General features: G+C 41.0%; 2 protein-coding genes across 4 annotated transcripts in view; one reads left to right on the top strand and one right to left on the bottom strand.

The window, feature by feature from the left end:
* The window catches only part of RNASET2 (ribonuclease T2), a 28,140-nt gene extending 19,505 nt beyond the window's left edge, over positions 1–8,635 (bottom strand). Inside the window, exons 1-3 of the mRNA XM_087776654.1 lie at positions 8,543–8,635; positions 4,052–4,156; positions 1,412–1,478 (exon numbers count right to left, since the gene is read on the bottom strand). Coding sequence (XP_087632780.1) covers positions 1,412–1,478; positions 4,052–4,140 — 156 coding nt within the window. The 5' untranslated portion in view covers positions 4,141–4,156; positions 8,543–8,635. The remainder of the gene's footprint in view (positions 1–1,411; positions 1,479–4,051; positions 4,157–8,542) is intronic.
* Positions 8,636–14,054: 5,419 nt separating this feature from the next.
* CEP43 (centrosomal protein 43) overlaps positions 14,055–23,151 on the top strand; it is a 30,827-nt gene continuing 21,730 nt past the window's right edge. The window contains exons 1-2 of one of the 3 annotated variants that reach the window (XM_087775449.1): positions 14,055–14,471; positions 23,074–23,127. In XM_087775449.1, coding sequence (XP_087631575.1) covers positions 14,382–14,471; positions 23,074–23,127 — 144 coding nt within the window. In that variant the 5' untranslated portion in view covers positions 14,055–14,381. The remainder of the gene's footprint in view (positions 14,472–23,073; positions 23,128–23,151) is intronic. The other 2 variants (XM_087775448.1, XM_009471073.2) reach the window with 2 other exon arrangements.

Here is a 23,151-nt window from a genome sequence, read left to right as displayed (position 1 = left end):
ACTTATCAATTTACCAATAACACTACCCTGGAATTAAGAGTAGTAGCCAGCATGAATATACAATGGGAAAACTGGTTGACAGCGTTTTTTTGGTTGGTTGGTTTGTGTTGTTTTTTATTTATTTATTTATTTTTGTTTGCGTCTCATTCATGTAAGCAAGTGTTTGCATTGCTACTGACTCTGAACGCCCACTCGTGCCAGGCACCACAACCCCCTGAACACCAACATCTCTGCTTGAAGTCAGTAACAGTGATGTTTACTCAATAGAAAATCAGACACAAATTGCATCAAATCTGCCCTTATTCCTCCTCAAAAACAGGCAAACAAACAAAAACCAGAACAGTGGCCACTCTTTGGTCTCAGTCAGTCATGCACATCTGAGTTTTGTTATTGACACTTTCCCTCCACATTGAACTAATGTAAAGTACATCTATGTTTCCTCAGAAATTTAGGCAGTATGTGACTTTTGCTGCTACTGCTTTGATACATATTTCCAGAAATTCAAATGAGAAATAAAACCTACCTAAAGCACAAAAAATAAGACATTACAATTACAATTACAAAAAATATTGTAATAAATAAACCTAAGTCTGACAGAGTTGGGACCTTTTTGGCTCCAGAGACATTTGCCCGAAACTGAAGCTTCTCTATTATCCACAGAGTTCTTCATCCTTGTGTCAGTAAATCTGATCACATCTTCCATTTTGAAGTATAGCATATTTTTAACTTAGCTGTATGAGAAGACACCTTCGAGTATTTCTAGGATAGGAAAAATATTCTACTTATCAGATGGTAGTAGGTATTTAATAGCGAAAGGGACATAAGCAGTACACCCCTTAGCTGTGCTTTTGACAGACGTATGTTGGAAGGTTAGGTTCATTTTTGGTTCCCAGCCCTCGAGTACAGAAATGCTCAGAGACACCTGCCGTAACAGCTTTATAGCTCTCTTTTTCCTGACTAAATCCATATTTGATGACTTACCATTAAAACACTGTAGCCAACATTACAAAGCTAAAACTTGATGTGCAGCAGACAGTTCAAGTGCTAATCTGCTGTCTTCAGTCAGACAAGGTAGGCAAGTCTCCTTACAGAGTCTGGTGAAAATCTAGGATTAAGTTTACAACTAACAAGACATCACAAAATATGTAACAAGCAATTAAGGCTTAGCGTACTGTATGTCCTACATGGACTACTATATCTGTAACACACCACAATCCTGTCTTGTTTACTGCTACTCTAGAGTGCAGGGGAAGTGGCAGAAGTTGCCCCAGATCAGCAAAAGCCTTTAGAGAGATACAAGGGCATAAGCCAGATTAAATGCTTGATGGGCTTCATTCATTCCGTTTTCAAATATTTATTGTCCAAGGCTTCCTTTGTCAGGGTAAAAGAGAACAAAACACAAAAATCTCACCTTACATACAGTCACTGGCCAATGATGAGCAAGATACAGCTTTTTCCAGATATGAGGGTGGTTGTCACTGGAGAAAGACAGACAAATCTATTTTTCCTCAAGCATTTTAAAAACGGCAATACCTTCAGCCATCAGCACAAAGCTTACTAGTATAGTGCATTTATTTCAGAGCTGGTTGTTGTTTATAGCTTCCATCGAAACAGTTGAGAACTCCAAACACAGCAGACCAAACTAACAAATCACATAGAAACAACATGTACAGAAACACGCTAATACCCCCCCCATTGTTAAACAAATGCCACTCCTGGCATCCTATCTCCATATGCTTTCCATTTCTTAAATACGGAAGGAACATGTTGTTCTGTTTTGTATTTAGGAGAGTGCTTACTGGAAAGATTTTACAACAATAATTAAAAAAAAAAAAATATCTTTGTTTAGGATGTTAACAATCTGCTAATTCTTCCTGATGGGTACATTAGCCGGAAAGAAAGTATATAACATCCTTGGAACTGTAACTGCTCTTCTAAAAAAGACAGACTACAACCAACCACAAGCAATGTAGTTGACACTGCAGGAGATCCAATTTGATCTTGCAAGTGTCTCCAACATTTTAGATTAAAAAAAAAAAAAAATCAGAATAAAAACTAAAGTAAAAACCATGAATCTCAAAAACGCTGACTTTATCATTTTATAGACATTTAATTCAAACATTACATTTTTAAAATGCTTACTATAAATTAAGTATTTTTAAACATTTAATAAATAATGAAACTGTGACACAGTCTTAAGGTTGCCTAAGGAAGAACTAAAGAAGGAATATCCCATATTTTACAAAAGCACTTGTGTTCAAAAGCCTCTTGGAATAGAGAGATCTATAACTCAGAGAGGCATCAGTACTATCTTATTCCTATGCAGAGGGGAAAAAAAAAAAAAAAAGCTTAAAAATTTTGTACAAAAACTGTTGGAAGGTTATATCATGTCTTTGCCACTACTACAGAGGCATTTTCCAAGTTTGGAGTAGCCCTACTCTGGATAAACTAGAAGTAGATAAAAAACCTGTTGCTTCAGACACTACAGCAGATATATTTAGCTATTAAGCAACCACACTAAGTGATTAAATAGAACAGCGAGTGGGAAAATCAACAAAGAACTGTAAATTGTTCAAACTGACAGCACTATATGAAGTACTGTCAAAATAAATTGTTCTTCTCTGGAAGCTAATAGCCGCATGTCCTTCATTAGTGCTTGCCAGAGGTTACATGAAAAAAAAAAAAAATATAAGAAAGATAATGCTTCTCAACCTGAAAACATAGGGATGCTCCCGTGTTACATCACTTCCCAATTTTTTCCTCTAGTTTTGCTAGTTTGCAATGGCCACATTTTCTCTTAAGCTTTCACATATATCTGTAGTTTTAAAATAATTTAGCAGAATAGTTCTGCAACAAATCAGGCATAGCCACAATGAAAACTATTAACACTTCTAACCGGTCTTTACTGCTGCTGTGGAAACCTGAATAGAAGAATTCCCCAATATTGTAGAGCAGTTACTTTCCTTGCTTTAAAGACTCCTTGCTTAGAAAAATACCACCTTTCATCTGTATTTGAAATAGCAGCTGAACTGCAATGACAATCATGCCAAAACAAGTTCTGATAGAACACACCTTTTGGCTAAGGATAGGTCAAAAAATTTTGGTTATTAAATAGAGCAAGTTTTAGAAACTTAAGCTCTGAACTGGAATCCAAGGAAAGCCATTTTCAATACCTATGCAGCTTCAGGGATATCTCCTTTTTTTGACCGAGTTTCCTGCCCCATGCAGTTCAGCGCTGCGCCTCTAGAGCTGCCTCTGCCGCCCAGACGGCCAAGCCACAGCTCAAGTCCTGGGGATTCGAGAAACCTCAGCATAGCACCTAAGCTACCCACCAGCTGCAATGTAGCCATTATATGAAGTTCAGCACTGAACTGAGCACCCTTAACCATTCTCTTGCCAAAACATTGAAAGGAAGGAAAAAAGTTTATTTCCTAATATAATGCAATAGGAATTTGAGCTTTTACCACAGAAGGGTGTGATTTGGGGCGTGGGTTCCCCCATGGCCCATTGGTATTCAAGCTCAGATTTTGCTAAGTGCAACAGCCACCAAAAGGCTGCGCGGCACTGATACAGCCCCAGTTGGGATGCTGTATGAAAAGGAATTTAAAATTATTGGAACTGAGAAAATAGCAGGAAAAAAATAAAAAGATATTTTAAAAGTATACAGTGTAACGATGCAATTCATGCCATAGGGATGATTCCGGTTTGTTATTATAGGTTCCAAAATTATTTCTGATTTTTGTCATTACATCACAAGCCTAAATGATTCATTTAAAGCAAGACTGCAAAGCTTTTAAGTGCAATGAATGTAATTTAAGTTTCCCTCTTTTTTCATGCTGACACATTAATAAACATAAAGCTTTTCTTAGGCATGACCCCCACTCCTCCAGTTAACGTAGATGCCTCATTTTACCAGTCACCTACAGGAAGAATAACACATCAAAAATAGCACATAATAAAATAACAAAATTTACACTCATTAGAGGTTAAACTATTCTGCTCTGCACTTAAGAAAGAACTGTCAAAGATTTCTTTTTAAAGCATAACTTACCTTTGAGTGAATTTATCTGAAGTACACCAACAACATAATGCCATAGAAAACCAACCCAGAATCCAATAGCACAGCTTTGCAGCCTTCATTTTGTTAATCAAATAGCTGTAAAAAGGTGTTAAAAGAAGAAATCTGTTACTTATTCAATGCATTAAACTGCAAGTGTTAACGTGCAGAAAAACACAACTACCTCAGAAATAGCAGGTAGTATCAACTCTAGACACATTTACAACCATGGGTAAAATGAGTATCTCTTTCACAGCTGTGCCTGATTCCCCAGCGTGTGTGCTAATTTTCATAAACTAATGGCATCAAGAATGAGATCACAGTTTCCTTTCTTTTTTTTCTTTACTTGCACACAGTCCCAATACAGCCACTTTCCAATAAACAGATACATAAATCTTCTATGCAACCATATTTTATGTAATGTAAGACTCTACTTGTGGTCAGCTCAAATGCCCAAAGTGATTCATTAAAGAAACTTTGAACTTAACGTTGAATATTCATGTTGGATTGACTAAGGCTGATATTAGAAACTCACTGGAAGTGAAGTATGATGTCCAAGGATGAAATTCTCTCTACATGCCAGTCGACTACTAAACTGATGTTAAAAAAATTGTTGCTGAAAACAGATTAGTTTCTGTTCCTGTTATAAACCTGAGACAGCCTCTACGAAACCATGCACAATCTGCCTACTACCTCATGAACCTTAGAACTCAGGGGAGAAAAAAAAAAACAAATCAACTTAACTTTCACCAACAGGAGGACTTTCACTTGGCACAGGTCAAAAACCCCAGCTGCCTCCTGTATCCGCCAGACATTTCACAGCATTTCAAATGCTACCTCCTAGTTGCCAGAAATAGATGTACGTGCATGTATTTACATGCAATTATTAATGCCTCACCAAACCTACTTTTCAACTTTCTCATTTTGAGAATCCTAAAAAAAGCACTATACGACACTGCGTGTAACCTATGGGCCCCTTCTAAGACCACTCACTACACAAGTCATATCCTTTTTTCTATGAAGGTTTTAAAATTAATCCTTTCTTATAACAGTCAATTAAAGCCTGTTTTGACACCAGTAAAGACATTGCTGATTCAGCCATTAAGGCTAACTTGGGGAAATTCGGTGCAATTCTGATCCATGGCTCATGATAAACAAGGGTCCATCTTCCCACCATTATGGCACGGCTCTGGACCCAGCCTGCAGGCCCCCCCAGAAGCCTGACCTTGCAGTTCTGCAAACGCCGTGGCACAGCTGACGTACGCAGGAGGCAGCATCCCAGCTTGCAAAACGAGTCAAGATTTCAAAACTAGTGAGGTCTTTGGGCAACAGCTCTAACAGTTAACCAGCTAGATTTATTACAGGGGTTTGCTAAATTGTGAAGAAACCACAGCCTATAAGCTATTTCATATGTTAACGTCCGATTTGTAATGGACATATTATCAAGGTAAACAGCTTGGCCTAATAGAAGATATTACTAGATAAATCTTAGTTGGCAACTGTTAATTTTCTGATCCAGTTTCTTAAAAAAGGCCTGAAGGATTTTCACTCGCCAGGGAAGATGAGCACAAAAAAAAAAAAACCAAATAATTTGGAACATACTACTTGTATACAAAAGCAACCAATAATGTAGAACTAATCTTTATCAAAGGCTAGCTAAAGCAAGATGTACACCTTGTATTAAAGAAATTGATATATTCACATAATGTACAAAAAAATTGCAAATAAGTAATTAACTGCCAGGTATCCAATTTCCCCGAGAGTTCTGCATTTAAAGTGATCTCAAGTCTCATCACTTGAACAGTAGGAATTAATGATGTGAGATTCAACCTTATAGACCTGTTTATGATTCCATCTACTGTTATTTTCAACTGATAACCAACCAAGACTTTATTTTTCTGCATGATCTACCCAAGATAAAACATTGAGACATGCAAGGAGTCTTCAAGTGAGATTCTACCCTAGCTATAAATAGCGTATTTGTTCAGAGAGCAGAAAGTACCACTTAAAAGACAATAATGTCACACACCACCACCCCCAGAAAAAGCTGCACTGTACAAGGGTCTGGAAAAAACATCTTAAGGATGTAGATTATGGAAGAAAAATAAGCCAGCAAACATTATGGCATTTCTTTTGAAAACTGATAAGACTTAAGATGGCAGGCACAGAGAAACATTTTTTTTCCAGTGACTGAGTTACAAAAAAGCATAAAGGCAGTTATCTCCCTTTCTCATCGGACTCTCAAGTTTGATCAAATAATGACCAGAAACAGAGGGGGGCTCCAAAAAGCGCTGCTATCAGAGCATTGGAATGTAGTGATTTATTCTGCGTATTGCTCTGAATCCTGGAACAGGAATGTAGGGACAACAGAAACAGTGAGCAGATCTGAAAGCCCCCAATCTGTAACTTTTACATAACAAATTACATTTTTCCCACTGATAAACAATACATAAACTCTCTCTAAGGTTTTAGCTTGGAAACCAATATTGCAGCTATCATAACACTATCATGACAGACTGTATGATTTACTGAAGTTGACCTTTTATTCATCTGTGACATTGATGGTGGGAGGTGAAAAGTGCATCAGTCTCACCTGAAAAGCACCCAAATGCTGCATGTTTGAGGAAATACACATCCAAATTAAAACTGTATTAAGAACTAAGATGTATGAAGCACATCCGATTTTAATAAAAATTGCTTCTGTTTACTAAAAATTACACTGGATTACTAATTCCACAAATACAAGAAAGACGATATTAACAAATCTTACACCAATTCTACTGTAATAAGAAGAAACAGGGATTTCATATTATGAAAGTTAGTTATAAAAAAGTCGTAACGTTCCAAAAGACTTCGTAATAAAAAACCCCTACAACTCCAAAGTGAAACATACATAGACACATAAAATCATTATTTGAAACTAGGCTATCAACTCATTTTCACTATAGATAAAATTCCAAAGAATAAGAATAGCTTTGGGATGACCCTTGGTTTACTATGCCTGGATACAAATGCACAACACTTTTGTGTGTGTTAGTAACCGAGTTAGGACAAGGTCACTTTCAGCTACCTGCCCAAGCTTATCAAGGACCAGGGAGAACTTGTAATAAATAGTGAAGAAATCTTTCTTTAACACATTTACTATTGTTTGAATTCTAATATACCATCTTGAGGGGGCTGCCGACATAGCATATGCTTCTTTTGGACACTAGCAATTAGTTACCTGTATGCTACTCCCTTATTTTCTTTTTAACAACTAGCTTGACTGATAAACCTCACATTTATGTAAAATTTCCTGGTTTACACTTTAGTTCAGGCGTGCAGACTTAGAGAACAGAGAAGAGGCTGCAGAAGAGCACTTAAGCATTAGCAAGAGGACTCCCACGGCTAACAGCACAGCATACACACAGGTAAGTGTCAGCAACAATGGCCAGAGATGAGAATTAGGGCAGCTAGCCTGGCACCTAAAAGCACAAAAATAAACACCTAAGGTTTTGGTGCCATCTCAAACATGGCAGCACACACTGCTTCTGCCACAACGAGTTAAGACAGCCAAGTTACGAAACTTCGCGCCAGAAGTATTAATTTAATTTATAACAATGCTCTTCGCTCCGGTAACTTTTATCTCCGCAGCCCACTCTCAGTTAACCATTCTTCCCAAGCCTGAGTGCTGTCTAACTACAAAAAGCACCTTAAAGATTTTCAGATGCAACACTCACGTCCACTGACACAGCAAGATTTTTAGTAGAACTTTCTCACTCCTTCTCTCACAAAGTACAATTCAAAGCAGAACTTGCACAGCAGCGGTTTTAGGGCAAGCCCGGCAGGAGCTTGCTGCTGTGCTCCGAGCTGTCCTTCCCCTGGCTTCCTGGGGAGGTCTCGAGCAAGGCGGCACCTTGCTTTCCTCACACACAAAGACACTGCTCTACTTTTAGCGCTGTTGTAAGGTTTAACTTCCTGACACCATAAAGCACTTGCTCCAGATAAACAATCATCACATTTTATTACAAGGGTATTTTTATCAATTGTAAAGAATGCAACAGAGCAGAGAAGTGGGACGCCTGCAAGTGACAGACGGATGCCAAAGCTGATGACAAGTGCACAAAGGAAAACTATAAACAGAGCTTTTCCAGCTCTGGGAAATCCTGCAGTTTCTCTGGCTGACTTTCGATTTGCTTCACAGGCAATTTAAGGCATAAGAAATGAAACCTGATACGACCTGAGCCCTCACCAGCCCTGCAAACCCCGCAAGTCCCTAATCTCCCTGGAGGCACCAGGCAAAAAGCCGTACACAGAAGTACCCCGGGCAGGCCGAACGCCGCCTGCCCCCCGCGCGGCCACACGCGGGCAAGGGGCGGGAGGAGGGAGCGGCAGGGACGCCGGAGCGGAGAGGCTTTCACACCTCGCCTCCCCGGCCTCGGACCCGAGACCTCGCCTCAGCCCGCCGCTGCCTGGCCCTGCCCGGGACCCGCCGGCCCGCGTTACCTTCCGCCCGCTCCTCCGGCCCTGGCCTCGCTGCCGGGCCGGGCGCAGCACGGGGCAGGGACGCGCTGCCGGCGGGGCTGACCTCGCACAGTCCCCGCCTCGGAGGAGGGGGCGGGCGGGCGGGCGGGCGGCAGCGGGGCCGTGACCCAGCCGCCCCGCCATGGGGCGGGCCCGCCTCCCCGGGCCCTGCGCCAGGCCGCAGCTGCCGCCCCCGGCTGCCCGCCGCCCTGGGCCCCTGCCCCGCGGGCTCGGACGCTCCTCGGCTTCCCCGCCGCCGCTGGAGCCGGGCGCCCCGGGGAGCTGGCCCGTGTGCGCGGGCAAGGCAGAAACACCCTGCGGCCGCGAAGGAAACCATTTATATGCATGGTTTTGCTCATCCTAAAGTTTTTGTTGGTGCTTCCTTAGCATATTCTATGTTTTAATTATTTGGATTTCCTACTGAAAGTTCGTGCAGAACAGAGGTCTTCAGGAGTGCAAGAAGGACACTCCGTATTTCAATTTTTAAGTAATCTGTTCAAATAGCAAATAGGAGATGGTTGACTGAAGCAGGCCCAGTAAGGGGAAGAGAGGACTGCTGACACATGCCCCTGTGGCGTACTTCTCCAAATTAATGAGGGAAGTTTGAAATGGTAACACTCGTGTTTGGAAACAGTAGGAAATTTTTGAGGAAGAAACAACCCAAAGGGATGAGTCACAAGTATCCCAGGCAGGACTTGCTTCACGGTTTCTCAGCGCTACGGTAAACCGTGAAACATAGTCCAACCCCTCTTTCTCTGCTGATGCATGAACCACAAATACAAAGCGTCATTACTAGTTACTGTTGTATAGTTTTGAACTGGGGGGGATATGTCACAACCGTCCTCCTGTAACGCACTTGAGAAATATGTGGGCAGATCTGCTTCCACAAGCAAAACAACATTTGCTTTGAACAGATTAATTACAGTCTGTGTAAGAAGGTCTTTGTTCAAAGCTACAGTATTATTCACTGGCAAGATTTTTTTAGTTAATGTTTACACATTTACGTGGTAAGGAGGAGGATGAGACAAAATGAATCTCTTTGCCCACCTTTCTGTGGAAACGTGAAAATGTCGTGCTGGATGAAACGAGTGATCCATCTGCTGTTGTCTCTGACAGTCTCTGAGAGGTATCAAAAGTCGCAGAGATTTTGTCGAAGAGTTAAAAATAGTGAAGTTCTCCAGATCCTTGTATTCAGCGCTGCTCCTCCTCCTCCTGCTGCTGCTGCTGCGGAGGGCATCGCTGCTCCATCTGGCACCGAAGGCTTTGTCACTGCCCCTGAGGAGTCCGTAGACACGGACACCGAGTTATTCTCTCAGCCTCGGATTTGATCTTTGCCTGCAGAGGAGGGATGAAGAGCGTGCTGCACGCATAATAGAGCTTGCAAGGCCTTGTGCTCCACTGCTAGTTCTGTTTCGAGGTGCAATAGGGATTTATACGCTTGAGGCTGCCGAATTAATGCTTAGCGCTCTGTGAAAACGAAGCCCAAAGACAAGTTTCCCATTAAGGTGGTTTCAAAGAGAGATTCAAAGCTGCTCTGAAATGATGTAGGCTCTTAAGGTATCAGGACAAGGAAGCCATATTTTTATGTCATTATATCATTACAAAATAGTGCATGTTAATGGAGGCTATTATTAAAGAGATTGTTTTGGAGGAATATGAGAAAGCTAGCCAATGGAGAGCTACTTTGGATAACTACCTCCTTAAGACTTCCCATTTAATATTTATCTATGTACTTGAAACAAGACAATTGTTAATAAATCAATAATTTTAAATCAACCATTGTGTCAGATGCAGATGCTGTCACCTATAATGAGAAAGAAAGCCAAGTTCTACTTTCACGGTTTTCAACCTTTTTATATTAAGATTAGGAAATGTTCTGCTCTTAAGAAGTTCATTACTTCAGTAATGTGAACAGCTGTTGTTGCAACCTGTTTGAAGAATAAAAACAATCATAATAAGACCGCTTTCTCAAATAATCATTTGTGAAACAAAAACACATTCATCTTTCATCAACAGTTGGCAGAGACGCCGTCTTAATACAACTCAGAATATTGGGGATTGTTGACAAGCACATGTAAATAGCCAGGTTTATACGATGTAAAGCAGTGCCAAGACTTCATTTCACAGTTACGGCCTGGAATTTAGTATTTCTTCTATGTTCTGACACTTGGTTATATTAAAGGAAAGATTGAGGCACTTTGGTCAGTTTGAGTTGTACTTTATGCCACTGGTAGCCTCTATTGACTTCAGTGGAATTATGCACAACATAAGAGACTGTTCATTACGAGTAAGGCAGAAAGAATTTACCACGTAAGTCATAATGAAAGGACAAGAAATTAATATGCATGAATATCCGTGTAGAGGCCATGGAAGCTGTTGGGACCTTCAACTTTTCCTGTGTGTGGCAACATCCTCACTCAGATACGAGATCTGCTACAGCCGTTCCCCCAGTCAGCAGGCTGGCCATCCAGTTTGGAACTCGGTACCTGACCCACATCCGTGCCCTGCGCTATGGGGTTGTGGCTCCACAGATTTACACGCACTCAAATCCTAGGACATGAGCACGTACCAACGAGCTGAGAATACTCTTCTGAATTGGGATAAAACTAAAAAGTACTGAAGTGCTGTCCTGAACTAGAGCCTCAATTACCAAATTAGAGTTAACTTGGATTTTTAATACTCTCTATAATTAATTCTGAGAACAAGTTGGTCTCCTAAATCTGAGAAGCATTGTAATGAAAAATAATAGACCTCATTTGGGGAATTTCTCATTAAAATTACTATGATCTTTTATTTCAATATTGACTTTTCTCTCCTGATCGCTCCCTATTAATGCTCACAACGCTATGACTAGGAATTGGTGGAGAACTGAGGGAATATCAAAACATTTGAAAAGTTTCTTTTAGATTTTTCATGAAAGTAACATTTTCCTCAAAAATTTCTGAACAAATGATCTTAGATTTTTGCATGTTTATATGCTGAAATGTGTTGCCTGAAAAAAAACTGACCCAAAACAAGGCTGGCATGATTCATCTTCTTTAAAGATTTTATATACAGCACTTCAGAAGAATACATTTTTCCAGCTTCCAGCAGTTTACATTCAGATGGGGATTTAAAAGTCAAGGTAGAGACTTTCAAATTTTGTCTCCCTAACACAATGCGTTGTTTTGCTTGGGTTATTCCCATTGCATAAATAGAACAAACAAATCTCGCTAGCCTTTATTCTTAATTGTATGTTAATAAGTCATTTACAATACTCTGAGCAGATGCACAGATTTTTGGAAAGCATGTATATTCCTGTGTCCTAATTTTAAGTCAATAGACTTGGACCATGAATGATTTTGAAAGCTTAAATTTTATTTAAACTGTGTTAAGAGCCTGTAGCAATGCCACCACTGCATTTTTTTTTAATAATGCAGTGTTAATTTACAGAATCTTTTTAAAACGATACTGGGTTTCCCATGAAATCCACTTTTTCTTCTTTCTTTAGTAACGTTAGTCACATTTACATTGCTGTACAAACAGTAAAGATAATTCTACCTTTTGCAGTGAGTTTCTATGATTTCCATAAAGGTAGACTTGGGAATTACATACATTCAAAATGGCAACATTTCCTTCCAACGTGAGACAGTTTGAGATGGTTCATTGTGTGCTGGATAGGAAGTCGGACTATTAGAATGCTTTGCTGCCCTCTAGGCGGGGAATATTTAGCTAAGTAATATTCTGGTGTTTTGCAGAGCTCAAAAAGGGTTATCTGTAGACTGCATTCGAAATATTCTACACGTATTTGAGAGCGGGAAGCCAGTGTTACTGAAATACTGAAATGAATTTTACAAATTATCTTCTAAGTCTAATGATTTTTTTCCTTGGCTTTGCAATCTCTATCAAGTATTTTGTCAAGTGGGTTTTGTCTTTCCATTAAGTTTGGAGATTTGGTGGACAAATAAAAATGATAAGTCTAATACCAGACATTATGTTTCTGCATTTATGATTTGCTTCTGATAGGGTTTTGAAAAAGTAGATTGAAGCTCTTAACTGTCTTGCTTAAGTGCAGCGTTGTGGGTTTACTTTAACACAATTTTGTACCGAAGTGAAAGACTCTTAACATTTCCAAACTTCAAGAATTCAAAATGCAGTGCTATATTCTTTGGGCGGCTGTAGAAACGGGCTCAGACATCCAGCAGTACCTCCCGTGGGCTCAAAAGAAACAGGGCGGTATGTGTGGCACCTGCTGCCCAGGGGTGATGGCCAGGCTTTAGGGCATCGCTGAAGAATTAGTGCCACCTACTGCATCTTTTTTAAAAATCAACTTCCAGCAACGTCTTGCCGCACCCGGGAGGCCGTACTTGCTCCCTTTGAATATTTCTAGCTTCTGAAATTCTTTATTATATATTTTAGTTCTCTTCAAGAAAAATCGTAGAAATCAGTGTGAAAAAAGGCCTGAAAGCAACGCGTAGTGCTGCAAATTAAGTATTACAACTTACAAAGCTTTATCTTTTTTTTTTAAGGCACAATAACATTGGAGCCTCCCACACCTGCGCTTTTAATATAATGAACATGCTTATTATAAAACAGGACTCTAGAAGCCCCTTTAATACTCTTTGATGCCGGGTGCCCTTGTGTGTAGTGGAGCAGGTGGGTGCAGTGGAGAAGACCTCGCCCGAGGCCTGCCACCACCCTGAGGAAGCTGCCCTCCCTCAGGGGTCAGGGATGGTGTTTTCCTTGCTGCTGGAGCCAGCTCAGCTCTAGAGAGGAAGTTGCTTACTCCTTAAACTCATTTCATTGCCCCTGCCCTCATGCTTTAGGGTAAGAGCACAAATACAGAGCAGCTGTAGCTGCCGGGTGTGGGAGAGGGTAGAACCATAATCATTTAGGTTGGAAAAGACCCTTAAGATCATTGAGTCCAACCATTAACCGAACACTGCCAAGTCCACCTCTAAACCATGTCCTCGAGCACCACATCTGCCTGTCTTTTAAATACCTCCAGGGATGGAGACTCAACCACTTCCCTGGGCAGCCTGTTCCAGTACCTGACTACCCTTTCAGTGAAGAAGTTTTTCCTAATATCCAACCTAAACTTCCCCTGGCACAGCTTGAGGCCGTTTCCTCTCATCCTATCCCTTGTTACTGGGGAGAAGAGACCAACCCCCACCTCGCTACAACCTCCTTTCAGGTAGTTGTGCAGACCAATAAGGTCTCCCCTCAGCCTCCTCTTCTCCAGACTAAACAACTCCAGCTCCCTCAGCCGCTCCTCACAAGACTTGTGCTCTAGACCCTTCACCAGCTTCGTTGCCCTCCTCTGGACACGCTCCAGCACCTCGATGTCCTTCTTGTAGTGAGGGGCCCAAAACTGAACATAGTACTCGAGGTGCGGCCTCACCAGTGCCGAGTACAGGGGCACTATCACCTCCCTGGGTTGGTTTAGTGTTCGTTGGGTTCGAGTGCGGCGGGAACGGCGGGAAGCACCAAGAGGGAGTGAGGAAAGAAGAAGGAAGAAGCCGAGGGGGGCAGCTTACAGGGCGAACGGCCGCGCAGCTCAGCCGTTAACGCCGCCCCCCGCTTTAAACTTCCCGCCCGCCACTCGCGGCCGCGCTGCCTCTTCGCCGCCGCAGTTTCCAGGCGCCGCGGGCGGCAGAGGCGCCGGGCGGCTGCGACCTCGCTGCGTCCCCTTTCGGGCCGCCACTGAGGGTGGCCGCCGGCCCGCCACGCCTCGTTTCCTCGGGTCCGCCGCTGGCTTGGTGCCTCTCTCGGCGGCGGAGGCGAATCTGCGGGGCTTGTCCTACCGCTAGCGCAGTTTGGGCGGTTGTCAGGGAGAAACAAGATGGCGGCCGCAGCGACAGAGGAGGACACGGAGCTGCGGGACCTGCTGGTCCAGACGCTGGAGAGCAGCGGGGTGCTCAATAAGATTAAGGTGGGGTGAAGGAGAGCCTCTCGCCTGCGCACACCTCGCGGAGCGGGGAGGGGGGAGCGCTGGCCGGCGGCGGCTAACAGCCCCGCGGAGCGCGGGGGGGCGAGGCTTCACGGGCTTCGTCTCCTCTCGCTGCCGCTTCCAGCCGGTGTTCCCGGCTGGGGCCCTCTCTCGGCGTCACGGCCCGGCGGTGGCGCTTGCTTTCCCCGTGGTCCTCCCCGGCCGCTCGGCCTGGGGCTCGGCGAGGAGCCGGGTCCGGCGCCTGCCTTGCGCCGAAGAGCTGGTACGTGCTCGACGCGGAGCCGAGGGCCCGAGGCCCGACCGTCGCCTGAGGTCTGCCCGGCGGCCCCAGGAGTTGCAAGATCGCCCAGGAGGGGAGAGGGAGGGGAGCTCTGGGCCGCCTCAGGGCGCCCGGCTGTGCGGTTTCGCCCTCGTAGGTACCGTGTGGCCGCAAGAGCTCTCTTGCTGCTGCCAACCCCGCTGGAAACATTCAGCCGCCGGGTGGTGTGGGACAGGGTGGAGGCAGTTTCTCTCTGCTTCGATACGAAAAGCCCCTATTGAAAATTTCAAGCAGAGAGTCCTCGAGAGTCGCTGTTTAAACATTGTTCTTTTTGAGTGTGGGTTGCTTGGAGGCTTACTAAACCTGGGAACTCTGGGAATGCTGCCTGCCTACAGGGAATAAATAATACTATGTTAAGCAAATGTATGGAGGGTAGTGTTGTAGTGGAGCGTGCGCTGCTTCCAACCCTGTGGTGTAGCCTAAGCTTTTGTCAGAAAGGATATGAAAATTGGGTCCATGGATTCTTGTTCAAATTAGAAGCTTCCAGCAATAACTGTTGTGTGTAGCAGAGAGCCATACAGATACGGAAGCGTAAGAACTGCTGGATCCCCTTTCAAGCTAGGGGAGAAATGAAGTTTGGATTTCAGATCAAGGATGGTGGCATTTATCCACAGTGTTCTGTTTTAAGCATTCGAGAGGTGGATGATTATTGCTGATGTTTCAGGAACAGTTCAACAATTGAAGTGGTTAATGGAAATGGGGGCATCTTTGTGTGTGTGAGTCCACTGGATTTTGGGATAGTTGTCATACTTTTCAACAAAATAGTATTATTAAAAATGTGTTGTTCTTCTGTTTCAAATGGATAATCCTTATTTAAATTCTATAAGTAGATTAAGATTCTAGCTCATGTAACTGTATTTTGAATAGGGAGACCTTTTTTCTAGTTAAGTGTCAAATAGGCCTTTTAGGCCACCTGTTGACTTTTCAGGTAGTGTTAACCAGTAAAAATATGGTGATAATAAAATGATAATTAAAAAAAATCACAAGCCAGTTAGGTTATATTGAGCATGTGAGCTGTAGTTTCTTAATTCCTGCCTTTGTGTAGCATGCAAGTTTTTGTACTGTGGCTGTCACTTCATTGAGTTTTGTGTAAATATATTTATTGTAATTTTCACTATTCTATAGTGCTAAAAGTGTGTAGTATCTGATAGGGCATAAGGTATCCTTAAGGCAAACTAGCATATGACTTAGAAAAATACAACTGCATCCTACTTACTGGGTTATGACTTTAATACTAGGAGTTATTGTTTAATAATTGGTATGCTTATGGTTAAGGCTGCTCATTTGAGGAATTCATGGTGGTTTTTTTCTTAGCTGTAAACCTTAATTGGCGCGCGACTTTAATGGCTGTCTGTTAATTGATAGTATTAATGATTTAAAGAGTTTGTTCTGCTAGTACCTGACAAAAAGCCCTTTGTCTTCCAGAAGAATTAAGGTTGAACAACTCTTCTTAAATTGTCAGCTTTTAATTGAAATTGGATTACACCATGCATAAAAAAAAAGCCATCATCCTTTCATTAAAATAAATTAAACGTAGTTGTGATCAATAGTGTTTATTTATTGTGTGTCAGTATTTTTTTATTATGTGGTAGAACTGAATGCACATTTACATATTATCAAAACAGTTGTTTATTTTTTACATCAGAATGAGTACTGACCATTTATTCAAGGTGGATTAGGCTAGAAAGCTAACTCTAATAATGTATTTGAGATTTATTGAAGTAGATACATTAAAGAAAATTATATGGTCAATGTATAGCTGAATTGGTATGAAGCACTACAGGTAAAGACAGCTCTGGAAGAATTAGAATTCAAGTGAAATTATTTCAGTGGATAGAACGTATCAGGCTGTCAGCTGATATATTTTGTAACATAATGACTGAGTAATTTTTAGAAAGAAACTTATGGTGATGCCTTTATTCTCTAGTACAACATGATTTTATAATGGGGTGCAGTTTATTACTTTATTCTTATTTTCAGATTAATTTCTTGGACACATTGGTGCTGATGCAAATTATTTAGCTGAAAAAATGTTACTTGTATGACACTTTTAAAATCTGTTCACAATTTTTCTGTTTACCTCAGACTTTGAACACTGGAGTGTTTAATGAAGTCATATTGTGAAAACTGGAAGATGTGTAAATATATTTGCCACTTGCAGTTGAGAATTTCCTGTCTTTAAGCTGCAGTGTGTGTGTTCATATAATTTATTAATCATTGGAATTAATCTGATGGATAAGACTGCTTCCTAATGAATTCTGTAAACATAGAATATAACTGTGGATATTTGTACTTCAGTGAAAATTATCACTGATGCTGTGTGATGCGTGCTGTGCAAATAGAGATGTTCTTCTGACTTGAAGAGAATGTGATCTTTCTCTCTCATAGGGAAGCTGTCACCATCAGAGCAAGAGCCATTATGTTGCTTACTGTGTTCCTTTGTTGTCTTATTTTGGTTTGGTTTGTATCTTTTAACCTCTCTCATTCTGGAAAAATAAGTTTATGCCACCTGAATTTTGCATCTTTTCTGGAGCTTGCTGTTGCTACAAATATGAGGGAAGTTAGCATCACTAATATTGTATGACTAGTAATGCTTTTGGCCAGCTGATACTGTTCTTGCTAATTTCTTGCTAATTTGGTTCAAAACCTAGACAGATGAGATATGGGCAAATAATGTTGTGTTAGAATAAAAATACTATTTTTAAAATGGGCTGTTAACTGTATATGCATAGGTCAGTAAAAATTGTCCTGTTTCCTTTTTCATCTTCATTCCATATATTATAATGAACAGTGCTTTTAAATGTCTTTGAATTATTAACTGTTATGACGAGTGTGCTGCACACTATAGTGTAATCTCCTGTTTTCTGGATGTTGTGGGGTTCGTTTATTTTTTTAAAACAGTTCATATCAGAAAGTCAACTAACGTCCTGGAATCAAGGGGAATCATGATTTTTTTTTAATATAACATCTATTTCTTCTTATTTTTAGATGTAAAGTATAAGCATTTATAATGATTTCAGATTAACTAACTGAAATTCAACATTTAAATGTCAATATGGTCCTCTTAATGTTGTGAATGTATTCTACATTTAGGAGGTGAGAATGAGAACTGCTTGTGACATGCAGAGTAAGCGCATGATAAATGTAGCTGTAGGTATTTAGAGTTTATGACTTTTAGGTGTTTGCTACTTCCTTTGTGGTATGGATTCTTCCTATTTCTCTTTCCAGCATTCTTCATCTTTTCAATTACACTGCCAGCAAATTTAACTGTCTTAGCCAATTAAGGCTACTAAGTTGAAGAGTTTTCCCCCGAAGTGGACAAAAAACGATCATGCAAACTATTTTGCTGGTCCTGCTCAAGGATGAGAACGTAACAGACTTCGCAGATGGAGAGTGGTGGGGAGAGTATGGAGTGACACTGGTAGTGAAGTTGATGTTTATGGTTTGGCACCAGCTTTGGATTTGTGATGCATATACACTGGTACAGGCTTTTAGCCTGATGCACACAAGGTTTTAGCCCGGGGTGATCAGTGGTAAGACTGCTTAATGCTGTGCCAGTCTTGCTTTGTGTCTATCGAGGTATAAGACAGTCATTTTGGAGTTAGGAAGAGGAGATGCTGAAAGTTGTGCAGGAAGGTGCCCGTGTGCCACTAAACTTTACATATACAAGAGGTTGTTTATGCTTGTGCATGCATGGGGTTGTTTCATAGCACTGGAGCAGGTGGCAGTTATATGTGGCTGTGGTTTGCCTGGAAGATCTGTAAACAGTATATCTCAGGAGCAATGCATTCTTTTACCCTGTAAAATCTTATGCATTACTTCAATCACTTGACTGCCCTAAACATACACGTAACCACACCATCTATTGATGCATGTGTTAGTAACGATTTGTGAATGCAAGCTCGCAGGCGAGTTTTGCACCTCTGGCTGGCCCATTGCAGATCTCAGAAGTGAATGCCTCCCTTATTGACACTTGCCCAACTTGCCTACGCCTTGTTTCTTAGGGAATGCATAAAGTTGCCTGTATGCGGCTTCAAAAACTGTGCTCAGCTGCTTCAGCAGGTTGAGAAGGGTGGTAGCTGAAATTTATATTATGCTTTCTGCTAATAGGTCTTTGGAAAAAAAAAAAGTAGGACTTCCTCTGCAAAAGCTGCAGGACTCTGGGGGTTTGTAGAAATGATGTTGAGAGATGCATGAAACAGACAGCAAGGCTTTGTCAACTAGCAGACAATGTCTTACTCAACTGTGCTACATTTACGAAACATTTTATGAAATTAAAGTGACTGCTTTTTGATCTAGCATTCCACAGCATATCAAGATCAGTGTCGTGAAGCCATTGCTTGTTCATCTAAAATATTGCCTTGGGAGTAGAAAGTATGAATAAAGTTTGGGAAAAAATAATTTTGCTGAGATCTCCTTGGAAGGTGTCAGGATACCAGGATGTTTGCAAGTGAATTGTGTAGCTGTGCAGAGGAGACCAGTGTGCAATGAATAAGCCACATGCAGTTTGTGCTTAGTACCTATTATAAGAAGTCACCTTGGTCATTGATGTGCCTACGTGCTTTGAGGCATAGAAATGAGTTTGAAGTCCCCAAGTGCTTTCCTATTGGAAAACAATGTCTCAAGTTTTGTCCTAGGACAGTAAGCTCTCTTGTTTTAAGTGCTGGACAAACATGTTCCAGCACAATAAAAGACAAATGCCACAAGAAAAGAAAACTCCAGGGGCATGCTACATATGTATGTGTTGGAGTCTGCAAGTGGGAGGTGGTTATAGGCTACAGGTCATCCTTCAGTCCTGGACAGTCTCTGTCTTATCCTTTTACTTTTCATCCAGTATCTGGATGAAAGCTGCTGTGGATGGCTTTTAGAAGTGTGCTAAATCAGATTAATAACCTTGTTAAGGTAGGGTCTTGTTATCTTACTATTAAGAGCATATTGCCAAATCAGATTGGCATTTTTGAGGTGCCACCTAAAAAATGTGTTTGAGGAGCTCTTGAGATAGTAAGAACTGTTTTCCCCTTTCCCGGGGAACTGCAGACTGAGGGAGTTGTTTTCCTGTACAGTACTTCAGGTACATGCAAAAGGCTCTGTATTTAGAGCAGGATGAATTTATCTAAGTTCTGAAGAGGGATACTACAGCCCAGTGCAGAAAAGATGCTTTCATGGACTACAAGCTTCTGATTTACAGTGCAACAGCAATTGGCAAGAGACAGTGTCGTCTGGTGAGCTGTAAATGCCTGGGAGGAAAAGGGGAAATGTACTTTTGGTTTAAAATACTGACCCATGCATTTCCCCACTGACTACGGGCAGCCGTTGTCATATACAATGCTAGCCTTACTCATTTTAGCTAAGTTCAGTGAAATCAAATTGCTGTCTCATTGGTATGAGCTCTTGCCTGATAAAACTTCTTAGGGATAGAAGGGAATGGGCACCTTCCACAGGATGAGAAAGAAGCCTGTGGGTTTGGTGGATGCAAGAGTGATAGACATACGCTGTCACCTTACTCATCAACATCTGGCTCTATTGGCATAATCCTGTTTTATTGAAGACTTAGGAAGGATATGGGTGGGGAAGTTGACTATCAAGCTTTGGTGTGCTTTACTGCTAGACTGTGAATAAAATTCTTCAAAATGTATTTGGATTATGTTGAAAACCTCTAGCAGAATGGGGCAGTGTAGAACAGGGGGATGGCAAGAGCAGTTTGTAACAATGTATGGAACACAGATTGGGCTGGTGCCAAAGGGTACTAGGGCAAAGATGAATGCAAAACCTTCATGCTTATGTAAAAAAAAAAAAGGGGGTGGGGGGTGGGGAGAAGAACACTGTGTAAATGGATTAATCTGTGCAGTTATATAAGCCTCCATATCTGCTGGTGGGAGCAAATTGCTCTGACCATACCTGATGATGGTGGTGTCGGTCTCTGGTGTTCAAATTCTCTGTGACTTTTCTCAGGTCCTGAAAAGCCTATATGACATTGTCCATCCTGCTGTGTAGTATGATTCATCTCCTTGTATTGGGGCGATTTTTCCTTTGGCCTCAGCTTTGTTATTGTTGCTTTTTACTTTCTTCTCATGAACCTGATAATTACTGCTTTAACCTCACACAGATTCAAGTGTATGGTTCCACGTCTAAATTTATTGAGATGGTATTTTGAGGATATCTTGCTATGATCTGAGCAATACCCACCTCAAAGGACGAAGGTCAGTGTGTTGGAATGGTGTAAACCTTCCTTGTGGATATAGCACAGGAGTGCTTAACTTCAAATTTGTTGTGATGCTCGCAGGACTGAAGGACCAATTGGAGGGCTGCTTATCTGCGGAAAAACTGTAGGGTGGTATTTTAGATTCTACAGGTAAGGCAAAAGGAGATGTAGTAAATACTAGTGGCATTATCTTCTGCTGATGAGGTCCTTAAGGATATTAATTGGGCACTAATGGAAATATAAGGTGAACCTGCTGTTAATGGGGAATGGCAACATCTAGGAGAAATTGACAGTGTCATTAAATAGATAAGAAGAGGAAGAAAAGCATCTCAGATCGTATTTAAAAGCCACTGGATTAGACCTAGAGGAGTGCAGCACGCAAATAATCACAGTTATGTGAAAAGGAATGAGAGTGTGATATTGTTCCCAAATCTCAAACAGGCCATACTCTGGAGCAGCTGGTGTAATGGCACCTACTTTCAGACAACTTTGTTCTGCAGCCTCATGATCCAGACCCTTAAGGGGGTTTATCCCTACCCACACATAATGGCTGGTGTCTTTTATTTTGAACAGTTGTAGTAGGAGTCTGTTTCACAAATGCTTTGTTATTCTTCTTGTCCTCTTGTGTAAGTATACTTGTTTTCTGTGGCATCAGTGGAAAAGAAAGTCAGCCTTGCAACCATTTGAAGTTTTTCATAGTGATGTAAGACTAAATAAACAAGTTGTTAGCTGTTGGTAGGAAAGTTAAATGTAAACCGTTTTTGTAAGAATAGTATTTAAATTAATGGGTTGTAAGAGGATTTGCTGATTGAATGCTGTACCCCAGCACCTGAAAAAAATGTAAGAATAATATTTAAATTAATGGCTTATAAGAGGATTTGCTGATTGAATGCTGTACCCCAGCACCTGAAAAAATGCAACTGCAGTGTCAGTATGACCATCCTGTACAATTGTGGTAAGCATTTTGCACTTCTTTTGATGGGAAATCTTTTTAACTTTTAACTTTTTTGCATTACTTTTTGTCTTTTAAAAAGGTGTCTGAAGAGGATTATGCTTAAAAAGGAAGTGTTTATTTTTCCCATGAAAGGATTTGTCTTTTTTGGTGGGAGGGAACAGTTACAGGATAATCCATGTTTAGTTACCTTTTGTAACATACATGAGAAAATCCACTCTTCGTATTGTTCTTAGTTATGGAAATCAGTCTTGCTTTAAAAGCTTGCTTTCTTCTTTGTTCTTGAGAAAACTGGCATACAGAGTAGCACTGTCTTTTATAGTTTATTACTGCAGTGTTATCTACTGGCTACTTGAAAATGTCAGAGTAAGAGCTGATTACAGTGGCAAACTCCTCCATTAAATGTAATGTATGTTGTCCATTTGATGTGTTCAATGAAAGAAGTAGAGAAACTGTAGTGTTTAAAAAAATTTTTTAAAAGTGGGCAAAGCTTAAGCTTAAACATTCAAAATAGTCCTTAGAAGGATTCTGATCCTTGATATTAAGATATTCAAAATCAGTTAGGTAAAACCTCAGTACAAGAATATTTGAATGATGGGAATCATGATTTCTTTTCCTTGAGAAATTTTGTTTCTTTGAGTGTGATCTGACAAGAAATCACAGGAATTTGTATATCTTAACATTAACTTTTTGAAATATATTATCACAAGCTATTCGTTCATGTTTCCTGAATGAATTGTAAATGAAGAGTAGGCGTTTCAAAGCTGCCTGAGAGAGCTGAATTCTTAACTCTCAGAAGAAACTAATAGGAGATAATGTAGGTAATTTGGAATTGTTTCGTATATGAAGAAATAATTTAGGAAGTCTTGTATCAAATCCCCCCCTGCCCTCCTTCTCAGACTGAAAACCCTTCTTTCTCAGCCTCAAGTCACATTGCCTGTAATCTTAAGTGTCTTAATTGTACTGATGTAGATTACAATCGATGCCAAGTTGCTTGAGGAGAAACAAATAGCTGTTAAGCTACTTGCTGGCTCTTTGCATTCTATTTGCGTAGGGAAAACAGTGCTTATAGAAATGCTGTTTGTGGTTTTGTTTTTTTTTTATTTGGCAGGCAGAGTTGCGAGCAGCTGTTTTTTTGGCATTAGAAGAACAAGAGAAAGTAGAGGTAAGAGAAGCTAAAAAAAACCCC

This window comes from Nipponia nippon, unplaced genomic scaffold (genome assembly GCF_047370975.1).
Source record: "Nipponia nippon isolate SJK-2023a ecotype South Korea unplaced genomic scaffold, ASM4737097v1 scaffold_4, whole genome shotgun sequence".
Lineage (NCBI taxonomy): Eukaryota > Metazoa > Chordata > Aves > Pelecaniformes > Threskiornithidae > Nipponia > Nipponia nippon.
This window is presented reverse-complemented; position numbering and strand designations above follow the sequence as displayed.